The 12,444-nt window shown below is 42.1% G+C and overlaps 1 protein-coding gene across 1 annotated transcript; it reads right to left on the bottom strand.

The window, feature by feature from the left end:
- Positions 1-142: 142 nt before the first annotated feature.
- LOC128449296 (transcription factor 7) lies at positions 143-3,209 on the bottom strand. Its single transcript, XM_053432373.1, has 6 exons — positions 2,430-3,209; positions 1,374-1,438; positions 1,180-1,266; positions 850-1,006; positions 418-525; positions 143-303 (listed from the first exon to the last, which is right to left on the bottom strand). The coding sequence occupies exons 1-6, from the start codon at positions 3,207-3,209 to the stop codon at positions 244-246; spliced, it is 1,257 nt and encodes a 418-aa protein (XP_053288348.1). The 3' UTR covers positions 143-243.
- Positions 3,210-12,444: the final 9,235 nt, after the last annotated feature.

Here is a 12,444-nt window from a genome sequence, read left to right as displayed (position 1 = left end):
GTAAACAAATACTGTAGATATTTTCTTTCTTGCATTGATTTGTTTTCTACTACGTCAAAGTCAACAGAGAAATTTGAAAACAAGTTGATTTTGTACTTAATGAATAACCTGACATTGGTCAGAATAACACTGCAGGAAATCATTTCATTTTTAGTATTTATTAAAAAAGGTCTACTTAGTAGACAGAAGGTATAAAAGTAACACATCTGAAGGTCTTCAGATGATTCTCACTCCCTGGAGAATTCAAATGGCAGAATAGTCAGTCATAGGATCCTTCCTCCTTATCCTCTTCCTCTTTATGCCCTGTACACAAAGACAAACATGTCAGACACGTGTGATATCACCTGCAGTGACCGTGTTGCATCATGACTGAAAAATGATGTCAACATGTATGTGAGCATAGTACACAGTACATACGTAATTGTCACAGGCTGACCACTCAGGGAACATCTGAGTGTGGAGCTGCCTCTCCCTGTCTGCATGTCCATAGTATATCGCCTGCTCCTCTTTGGGCAGTGACCTCCACTGTGGACGCACAACAACACAAGTATAAGTACACACAGATCCACATGAACAGGTGAAGGCTCTGCAATGGATCCACCCACAGTTTGTTTGTGACATAAAATGATGGAAAAGCTCTTTTCACATTTAGATTTGCTCACTAGTCATGTGACCGTATATACAAAACTGATAAGATGACCAGAATTATAGTTAGAGGAACAATTCAGCATTTAAGCCGTGTTGTCTTCGACAGTGCTCGATGGCAGAAAACTTTTAAATCTTTTATCAAACTGTGGTGAGGTTTGTGTGACACCAAGAGTTTCACAGATACAGAGCAAAGACACTCACCATCTGTCCGATGACTTTGTTGATAGCTGCACAATCCCTGTTTTGCAGCTCTGCCGCAACTGTTGGCCTCTGTTCCGTGCGATATATCATGAAAGCGTTTGGAGGCTTCTTGACGTAAGGCTTGCTCTCGTCTGGTTCTGCGTAGAACTTTCGCTTTCTATGGGAAACCAGTAAAACAGGGAGAGCATGAATTTCCACTGTGTAAAACTGAGAGGAAAGAAACAAACTCCCCAAAAAAGAGGATTAAGGTATAAAATATATGGTGATTTAATTTTGAGTCTGGCTATGTTGTGGTCGGCCACAGATGATGAAGCAGTCAGGCGAACTCACCGTGGAGCGTGAGCCTTAACAACAGGGACATCAGAAGCGACAGGTGGAGCTGTGTAGTTCGGAAGACCATACACGATCTGTCCATTTCTGTATAGACACAATCAGGCAGACACATTAGATGACACAAGAAGTGGGTTTGAAGAACAGAGTCTCACAGTTGTGTGTTGGTTTGCATTTAAGTGGGAGATACATACATGTATCCAACAGCAGTCAGGTTCTTCTCCCAGCCACGAGGGAGGTTCGCTGGCACATTGTTGACCTGGAGACACAAACACAAAGTTTTGTTTACTGCTTGAATGAGCTGCCCTGGTCTAAAAACACAGACTGTACACACTAACTGTATTTATACCTAACCCAGATTAAATAATCTCTGTCCTGATGCTAATACTCTCATCCCAACAATTACAGCACAAAGATTGATAATGTGTCAGTCGCTCTGTGAAATATCCCAGAACTCAGCCAGGATCACTGGTTAGGCCCAATCCCATTTCCCCCCCACCCCTGGTAATGGTTGAAAACCCCCCCGACGAATTGGGACAGCCCTTCCAGAAGCCGTGACGTCATCAGCAGTCGTCAATGTTAGTAACATTGTGGAAATCTTAAATCAACCAATTCAATAGTTTCCATTAACTAAAGTGACAAAAATATATTATCCTAATAACATATTACTGCAGGTGAATCTATGACCTTTGAACTTGAAAAGCTTGGACGCTCCGAATTATTTCAAATTTAAATTCAAATAACAGCCTACAGCTTCAGGTTGCTAGGCAACCCTGTCAGGATGCATTGTTGTTGTTTGAGCAGCTCGGTCGCCAAGGTGTGTGTGTGTGTGGGGGGGGGGGGGGGGGGGGGATGCGCGAAATGAAAACCAGTGAAAATACGGGATTATCAATGCAAAATAAAAGATTGCTAGCATGCTAACTAGAGCGCGCTAACGCTAGCATGCTAGCGATTTTGTTTTAAGTTTGTTTTTAAATAAGAATTACCATAATACATTGAAACAATATCAAACTAGATATAACAATTACTTTCGTAATGTTTAAATCCTTATTAATGAGGAAAACGACACATGTGTGGGTCTCTGCTAGCTTGCCGGAGAACGCGCTAATCCCAGGGGAAGAGTTTAGCGGTGAAACGGGATTGGGTTTAGTATTAATGGACTGATCGTGAATAGGTGAATACGAAACATCTTTTCCCCTAAGTGTTGACAAAGTTGTTATGAACCGATCTGTAACCAGTGAAGAGCTTACCTGTCTGCGGCGGCAGGGAGCTGCCGGCTGCATGTAGCTCGGCTGCAGGGCGGTTGGTGGCTGGTACATGGGAGGAGCCGGTCCGGGTGCAGGCAGGACCTGCTGCTGCAGGCCGAACGGCGCTGCTCCGTAAGGCATGGCGCCGTGTGTGTGAGGCTGCTGGGGCTGGTACCCATCGGCAGCCGCGGCATAACAGGGAGGACGAAGAGGAAAGTCGGTCGGTGCAACATTAAATCCAGGTGCAGGCAGGACCTGCTGCTGCATGCCGAACGGCGCTGCTCCTTGGGGCATGTCGCCCTCTGTCGGAGGCTGCTGGGGGTGGTACCCTTCCTCAGCCGGGGCATAATTAGGAGGAACAGGAGGAAAGTCGTTCAGGGCATCCAGAAATCCAGGTGCAGGCAGGACTGGCTGCTGGAGGCCTAACGGCGCTGCTCCGTGGGGCATATCGCCCTCTGTCGGAGGCTGCTGGGGGTGGTACCCTTCCTCAGCCGGGGCATAATTAGGAGGAAGAGGAGGAAAGTCGTTCAGGGCATCCAGAAATCCAGGTGCAGGCAGGGCTGGCTGCTGGAGGCCGAACGGCGCTGCTCCGTGGGGCATGTCGCCCTCTGTCGGAGGCTGCAGGGGGTCAAACCCGTCCTCAACAGGATTCTCATCGGGAGGAGGAGAGTTGTCAAAGTCTGCCTCCAAAATTTCCAGTAAAAAGTCAAAGTCCAAACTGCTGTAGGTCATGGGCTCCATCTCCTCTCTAACGTGGTAGTTTGCTGGTTTCAGCTCCTTCATCCTTGCAGGTAATAGTAACAATACCAGCGAAATGAAGTTAGAATGCCGAGTTCCTCTCTGAGCGTCTCTCTCTGCGGTGAACTGCCAAGGCAATGAGCGGAAATCGCATTTATTTTTTAAAAATGAATTTTTTTCGTGTCAAGATCAAAGGAGTGTGTCTTCACCTGATTTGGAACTTTGGAAGTCAGCTATGCAACTCAATATTACATGCGTTTGAATGTAATCACTTGATTCATAAGATGCATCTGTATTTATAAAGACAGATAATTTATATCAGCATGTTTAAGGGATTCAAACTCATAACTGTGTAGTTGAATTGAATGGAAAAACACCAATGCAAGGACTTTTAGCACCAATCAAATAACATTAATAGTAAAGTGTCCTGCACTGTCAGTACTTGGGCCCTAATTAAAGGGCAAGTACGTCATTTATAAAGCTATAGTTACTCATTCAGTTTGTAAAGTTTAAAGATTAAAAATATTCCCTACTCTGTTTTGGGGAAACAGAAAACACCTCTAACACATTGTCCTTTTAAACTCTCTGTATTTGTGCTTGCATTTTAGATTGTTTTATTTAATTTTGTCTAAAGCAAACTCACATTGCTTAAAAGCTTAGGTTAAAGTATCGTAGCTCACCCCTCTTATAGTTTTGGTTTCTTATATTTGCAATTGGAGAATACAGAAAATTAGGAACCCAAATAATAGAAGCTGCCCTATCTTCCAAATTTTATTTGACTGTATATAAGAGTTGAGTTACTTTACAACACCGACTGCTTTGTTTCAGGATTGTGGAAAGTCTGTAGTTTGAAAACGACCTCTTATACATACAGAACTCAATACCTTACCAATTTGAAGGACTACAAATAATTTGCACCGTGGAATAGATTAAGGATTCAATGTACTCCAGAGTGATGTGATTTTTACCACAGGATGTTAAATGTACAATTCACCATGTATTGGAAAATCCTGCTGTTTTTGTACATAGGTAGGGGAATTCTGATTGTGAATTATGACACATGACACAATGATATGAATCGATATTTTAAACCTGAAATGTACTGAGCCACAGTAAATCCCCCTCATGCAGTTTTGTAATTTATTTTTATTTAAACAGAAAACTCCATTTAAAGGTTGATGTTACACGTCATGGGCAAGTCAAATATACATTTATATATTGAATATTTTCAAATAATTCTGCACTAGGGTTGTATGAAAATACTGGGTCCATTTCAGTTCACACTTGTTTTACTTCCCCTTATTTCAAATACCTCACTAGAGGAGAATCTCAGTTTTCTACTTGCTGAGGAAAATGTAAACCTGCGAGAGATAAACTTGTATTTATGCTACTGCTGCCTGCGCACCACAGTTGTCCTGCAGTGAGCCTAAGACGAAAGACTTGTGTACTCTGACCAAGCGATGGTGTCTTTCTGATGGCTCTCTGTGTGAGGACCGAGAAACTGAACTCATCTTTTCTCTGTAGCTTTACTTCCTGTCTTTTTCTATACTCTACAGGTTTTATTTTATTAATGCATTTTGATGATGAAGAGTCATAACTGCAAGCTACTTTGAATTTGTCTGTTCAAGACTGCTATGATATAACTTGTAAATGTGACTCTTGGATTGAATTAAAAAAAGAAAACTTAACGCACAAGTTTTGTCACTGTCCTAATGGTTTTTATAATGTGTGTGTCTAGCTGCGTGATGTAGAGCTAGAGTGTGTAGATGTACAAGTGTTGTATGAGGAGTCTCACCACAACAGTACAAGAAAAAGAAGCACTAAAATAAACCTCATACTAAGCAGGAACCAAATTCCTTTCTTTCCTCATGTGCCAGCTCATTGCATAAATGGCGCCCTCGTGAGGAAGAAAGATGCATTTTTCAGACCGCTTTAATGCAAATTCAAGAAAATGTATTACCAAGAAATTCATGTCATCCATATTGGTGGAGTTAACTATTAGGCATTTTAAAGAAATATATCTTTGACTTTTAATTGGTAAATTGACTTTGCCATTATCAAAGCTTTTTCACTCGAGGTGTAGTTTTATTTCTTTCTGATAGTGTGCTGTGATTTGGTTGCTTGTCTGATGAATGACTAGAAATACTCCCCCTGTCTCTTCTCGGGGCCTCGACAGTCCAGAGCCGAATATCTCAAAACCTGCTTGTTGTGATATTTGTATACAAACATTCCTGGGAGCCAGAGGATGGATCCGTACAAAGTCAGTGATCCTTAGACTTATCCTCAAGGTCCGTCAGCTGGTCACTGATCCAATTCCTCGGCAGCCGCTGGATGATTTGCACATTATTTAGAAGGACCATTCATGGACCCCAGACTATGAGTCATCGCCTGATGTCTAGTGTAAGTATGCATGTTCATGACTGTGGTTTGTAGGATCGATGCAACTGTTTCAAGGCAGCCACTTGCACCTGAAATCGTGTGTAAACACAGTTCCATAGGACTGACTGTAACTTTTCACTATGTCACCTGATGGAGATTTTATGAACGTCGTAAACAAATACTGTAGATATTTTCTTTCTTGCATTGATTTGTTTTCTACTACGTCAAAGTCAACAGAGAAATTTGAAAACAAGTTGATTTTGTACTTAATGAATAACCTGACATTGGTCAGAATAACACTGCAGGAAATCATTTCATTTTTAGTATTTATTAAAAAAGGTCTACTTAGTAGACAGAAGGTATAAAAGTAACACATCTGAAGGTCTTCAGATGATTCTCACTCCCTGGAGAATTCAAATGGCAGAATAGTCAGTCATAGGATCCTTCCTCCTTATCCTCTTCCTCTTTATGCCCTGTACACAAAGACAAACATGTCAGACACGTGTGATATCACCTGCAGTGACCGTGTTGCATCATGAGTGAAAAATGATGTCAACATGTATGTGAGCATAGTACACAGTACATACGTAATTGTCACAGGCTGACCACTCAGGGAACATCTGAGTGTGGAGCTGCCTCTCCCTGTCTGCATGTCCATAGTATATCGCCTGCTCCTCTTTGGGCAGTGACCTCCACTGTGGACGCACAACAACACAAGTATAAGTACACACAGATCCACATGAACAGGTGAAGGCTCTGCAATGGATCCACCCACAGTTTGTTTGTGACATAAAATGATGGAAAAGCTCTTTTCAAATTTAGATTTGCTCACTAGTCATGTGACCGTATATACAAAACTGATAAGATGACCAGAATTATAGTTAGAGGAACAATTCAGCATTTAAGCCGTGTTGTCTTCGACAGTGCTCGATGGCAGAAAACTTTTAAATCTTTTATCAAACTGTGGTGAGGTTTGTGTGACACCAAGAGTTTCACAGATACAGAGCAAAGACACTCACCATCTGTCCGATGACTTTGTTGATAGCTGCACAATCCCTGTTTTGCAGCTCTGCCGCAACTGTTGGCCTCTGTTCCGTGCGATATATCATGAAAGCGTTTGGAGGCTTCTTGACGTAAGGCTTGCTCTCGTCTGGTTCTGCGTAGAACTTTCGCTTTCTATGGGAAACCAGTAAAACAGGGAGAGCATGAATTTCCACTGTGTAAAACTGAGAGGAAAGAAACAAACTCCCCAAAAAAGAGGATTAAGGTATAAAATATATGGTGATTTAATTTTGAGTCTGGCTATGTTGTGGTCGGCCACAGATGATGAAGCAGTCAGGCGAACTCACCGTGGAGCGTGAGCCTTAACAACAGGGACATCAGAAGCGACAGGTGGAGCTGTGTAGTTCGGAAGACCATACACGATCTGTCCATTTCTGTATAGACACAATCAGGCAGACACATTAGATGACACAAGAAGTGGGTTTGAAGAACAGAGGCTCACAGTTGTGTGTTTGTTTGCATTTAAGTGGGAGATACATACATGTATCCAACAGCAGTCAGGTTCTTCTCCCAGCCACGAGGGAGGTTCGCTGGCACATTGTTGACCTGGAGACACAAACACAAAGTTTTGTTTACTGCTTGAATGAGCTGCCCTGGTCTAAAAACACAGACTGTACACACTAACTGTATTTATACCTAACCCAGATTAAATAATCTCTGTCCTGATGCTAATACTCTCATCCCAACAATTACAGCACAAAGATTGATAATGTGTCAGTCGCTCTGTGAAATATCCCAGAACTCAGCCAGGATCACTGGTTAGGCCCAATCCCATTTCCCCCCCACCCCTGGTAATGGTTGAAACCCCCCCCCCCCCCCGACGAATTGGGACAGCCCTTCCAGAAGCCGTGACGTCATCAGCAGTAGTCAATGTTAGTAACATTGTGGAAATCTTAAATCAACCAATTCAATAGTTTCCATTAACTAAAGTGACAAAAATATATTATCCTAATAACATATTACTGCAGGTGAATCTATGACCTTTGAACTTGAAAAGCTTGGACGCTCCGAATTATTTCAAATTTAAATCCAAATAACAGCGCACAGCTTCAGGTTGCTAGGCAACCCTGTCAGGATGCATTGTTGTTGTTTGAGCAGCTCGGTCGTCAAGGTGTGTGTGTGTGTGTGGGGGGGGGGGGGGGGGGGGGGAATGCGCGAAATCAAAACGAGTGAAAATACGGGATTATCAATGCAAAATAAAAGATTGCTAGCATGCTAACTAGAGCGCGCTAACGCTAGCATGCTAGCGATTTTGTTTTAAGTTTGTTTTTAAATAAGAATTACCATAATACATTGAAACAATATCAAACTAGATATAACAATTACTTTCGTAATGTTTAAATCCTTATTAATGAGGAAAACGACACATGTGTGGGTCTCTGCTAGCTTGCCGGAGAACGCGCTAATCCCAGGGGAAGAGTTTAGCGGTGAAACGGGATTGGGTTTAGTATTAATGGACTGATCGTGAATAAGTGAATACGAAACATCTTTTCCCCTAAGTGTTGACAAAGTTGTTATGAACCGATCTGTAACCAGTGAAGAGCTTACCTGTCTGCGGCGGCAGGGAGCTGCCGGCTGCATGTAGCTCGGCTGCAGGGCGGTTGGTGGCTGGTACATGGGAGGAGCCGGTCCGGGTGCAGGCAGGACCTGCTGCTGCAGGCCGAACGGCGCTGCTCCGTAAGGCATGGCGCCGTGTGTGTGAGGCTGCTGGGGCTGGTACCCATCGGCAGCCGCGGCATAACAGGGAGGACGAAGAGGAAAGTCGGTCGGTGCAACATTAAATCCAGGTGCAGGCAGGACCTGCTGCTGCATGCCGAACGGCGCTGCTCCTTGGGGCATGTCGCCCTCTGTCGGAGGCTGCTGGGGGTGGTACCCTTCCTCAGCCGGGGCATAATTAGGAGGAAGAGGAGGAAAGTCGTTCAGGGCATCCAGAAATCCAGGTGCAGGCAGGACTGGCTGCTGGAGGCCTAACGGCGCTGCTCCGTGGGGCATGTCGCCCTCTGTCGGAGGCTGCAGGGGGTCAAACCCGTCCTCAACAGGATTCTCATCGGGAGGAGGAGAGTTGTCAAAGTCTGCCTCCAAAATTTCCAGTAAAAAGTCAAATTCCAAACTGCTGTAGGTCATGGGCTCCATCTCCTCTCTAACGTGGTAGTTTGCTGGTTTCAGCTCCTTCATCCTTGCAGGTAATAGTAAAAATACTAGCGAAATGAAGTTAGAATGCCGAGTTCCTCTCTGAGCGTCTCTCTCTGCGGTGAACTGCCAAGGCAATGAGCGGAAATCGCATTTATTTTTAAAAAATGAGTTTTTCGTGTCAAGATCAAAGGAGTGTGTCGTCACCTGATTTGGAACTTTGGAAGTCAGCTATGCAACTCAATATTACATGCGTTTGAATGTAATCACTTGATTCATAAGATGCATCTGTATTTATAAAGACAGATAATTCATATCAGCATGTTTAAGGGATTCAAACTCATAACTGTGTGGTTGAATTGAATGGAAAAACACCAACGGACTTTTAGCACCAACCAAGGAACATAAATAGTAAAGTGTCCTGCACTGTCAGTGCTTGGGCCCTTATTAAAGGGCCAGTACGTCATTTATAAAGCTATAGTTACTCATTCAGTTTGTAAAGTTTAAAGATTAAAAAAATATTCCCTAGTGTGTAACATGTTTAAAGAACTTACCGTAAACTTTTTATTTAAGTGTTTGCTTTTAACCAAGAACTGTCTCTTGCAGGTTTTATTATACATGACATTTTCACTTGTTGATGACAGATTTCATGAAGATTCCCCACTGTGTTGCTCAGCAGGTAAGATGGTGTTTTCTGTTTTGGGGGCAAATTCCCAATTGTCTGGACCCAGTGGTCATGGTCATTACTTAATATGCAAAGAATTTGTCCTCATTCCTCTTTTGTGTCATTTTTCCTGTCCCTCCCCATGGGAGTAAAAGAACACTGGACTCGTGACGAAGCAGGACAAGTTTAAGTTAAGTGTGTGGTTCCACATTTATTGTCATATTCCCCATTTATTTATATTTTATTGGGTTTTTTTGGCCGTCATTTCTTGCATTTCTCCCTTCCACCCCTTCCCCTTCTGCACCCATCTGCTCTCCCTCCTCCTCCTCCTCCTCCTCCTCTCCCTCTCTCTGGGTCTCAGCTGTTGCGTTTATGACAACAAGACACTCGATAATGTTCACCTCATTGTTGTCGGAGCTCTGTCGGGAACCTCGTACATCCAGCACGGCTCACATTGACCCAACGATTTCTGTTGGGAGGCCTGAGGCTTGATGGATGATTGCACTTCATAGGTGTGTGCACTGCGGCAGCGGCAGTGTTAGTGTAGGGGATTAGTGGCCCGATTGATCACAATGATTGGCTTGCAAACCATAAGCCGTCGCTCTGGCCGCGACAGTCATAAATCTGTCCGTGGGGAGCGGGCTGATTGGGTTATTTGATGCCCCGGCCCTGTTTTGGTTGAGCTTGAAAAGGGAGAGGTCTGGGTGTCAGGGCTGATTGTGTTTAGGCCTGTTGGACATTTACAGGTAATGATATTTCTGACAATTGACAGGGTGGGTAGGTGGGTCATCGGGGTCTATTGAGGAGGAGGAGGAGGAGGAAGAGGGGAACAGAGAAAGGAAAACTGCTTTTAAATAATAATATCAGATGAAAATAGATTTTTTATCCACACTAAGGTTGCTTAAAACTATTTTTCATAACTTTTCTCTGTGAGTTTTGAGGTCGTACAAAAATGATTTCCATCAGTTTAAACTGTTTATCGTATTTTTTGTGAGAAATGTCATGAATATGATTCCCCCTTGTGCTTTTCCTAATAGTTTCAGGTGTTTTATTTGGAAAACCGTAAACCAATCAGGATTCAGCATAATTTGAACCAGAATTTGATTGTTGGGTTCATTGTGTTGTCAGATCACATGCCACTGAGCAAATCACACACAATCCTGATGATACTTGTTTTTTTACTCTTAATCAATAATACCTTATGCAATATACCAAAGTTGCTTCTTATTTATTAATAGATTTATTAAAATGTTATCATAAAATCTTTAACATGTCAAACCAAGTATTCAAGATCTTACAATGACTGTTCTTTTCTTGCACCATTTGCAGCTGAAGACATTTTCTAACCTTCCTTTGTTTTTCAGACAAATCTTTATTGATCAACTTTGAAAACCCTCATTGATTTTTGGATTATAATTTTAAGAGGATGAGAAAAATGATTTGTGAAGAATAACACCAGGTAACAAATTAGAAAAATGTCTAAGAGACGAAGAGACACAGAAATTGAATGTATTTCTCCATAGTGACCATTTTTAACTCTTCTATTTCAAATCTTTTTAAATCTTTAGACACTAAATCTACAGGTATTATATAAAAGCATTATCTAGTGCATTTGGACATTATAAGTTGTCAGCAGCCTCCACTGCACTTCATTTTATGAATATGAATCCACAACCCATTAATGATGATGGAGCTATAACATGTCAACTAACTTTAAGCAACCGTAGTCATATCCTCAGAGCAAGAAAGAACCACTGTATGCTGAACATGTTATTCAGTTCATCTTATAATAACACATCTGGATCAGGTGGATGATGGAGAAGATAAATGAGACCCTATAGGAAGAAAACAACTATTACAGGGGTATAAAGACCTCAGTGGAAATCAATGTTTGCTTGATTTAGTTTTTAAATTTCACTTACTTATTTTGTGTTTATTTGAACCACACAGAAAGAAGAGTCATCGGGTAAAAATGCAACAATATAGAAGAGAGAGAGGAGCAGGAGCACAAGAAGCTCGGGTAAGGAGGGGGAAAGGGAGGGAGGAGAGTGATGGTGATGTGGGTGTGTGTGTGGGGTGGTAGGTGGGGGGGCTGTTGTTGATTGTTTCTGATATTTGAAGAGTGGTCCCGCAGACAGATCTCCACACCAGACCACAGGGTACTCTGGTCTCTGTGTGTCTGTCACTGGAGCCAAAGAGGGTGGGAGGGCTTTTCTACAACTCATCGTAGATTTACCAGTCCCTCTCTATCTTTTTTTCTGCTCATACTGTGATTCTGTCTCTCACTGCATTTTTCTTGTCTTTTGTTTTTCTTTAACCGACGCCTTTGCCTTAAATCAGAGTCTAACTTCTCCAAGGACGCTCTGCGTAAATATGGTCAGCATCAGTTTGCAGCACACGGACGAACGCCAGCACAACTGGGATTAAATTCATTCAAACACTGAGGAGTGTCAGTCATTTTTGAAAGGTGAGTGTTACATTTCTGGAAATATTTATATATATATATATATATATATATATTTTTTTTTTATATTGTATATATGACTAATAATACTATGTCCAACAAGACAGAGTTACGATGCAGACTGCAATGTTATTTGTTAAAATTTCAAAAAAAGTACAGAGTTTATCATTGAATTTTAAAACATTTAGTTAAAAAAGGTTTAAATCAGAATGTGATTGCATGAGAAATTGAATTGTTGCCATATTTAACGCTGAAATGTTCACATGTTCCCTAAAGCATTGATTCAGTTTTCAGCATCAAAATTCACTGCGTGAAGATATGAAAAACCATGACAACTATTGCAAATAATGCACATTATCTATTCCATTAATTATAATTTGCTAAAAATTATTACTTTCTTGTATTGGATGCATAAACCTGGATCGTTTAAATGTCCTTTTAGAGAATAACATTTTTTCAAGACGGCGGTTTGCAGACACTGGGACAAATCTGTGAGCAAAATGGCGATCAACAAGTGTGAAATGAAATGAGCACGCTGTGGTGGCCTCGTAGAGACACCCACCCCACCCCCCAGTTTACCC

This window comes from Pleuronectes platessa, chromosome 10, assembly GCF_947347685.1.
Source record: "Pleuronectes platessa chromosome 10, fPlePla1.1, whole genome shotgun sequence".
Taxonomy (NCBI): domain Eukaryota; kingdom Metazoa; phylum Chordata; class Actinopteri; order Pleuronectiformes; family Pleuronectidae; genus Pleuronectes; species Pleuronectes platessa.
This window is presented reverse-complemented; position numbering and strand designations above follow the sequence as displayed.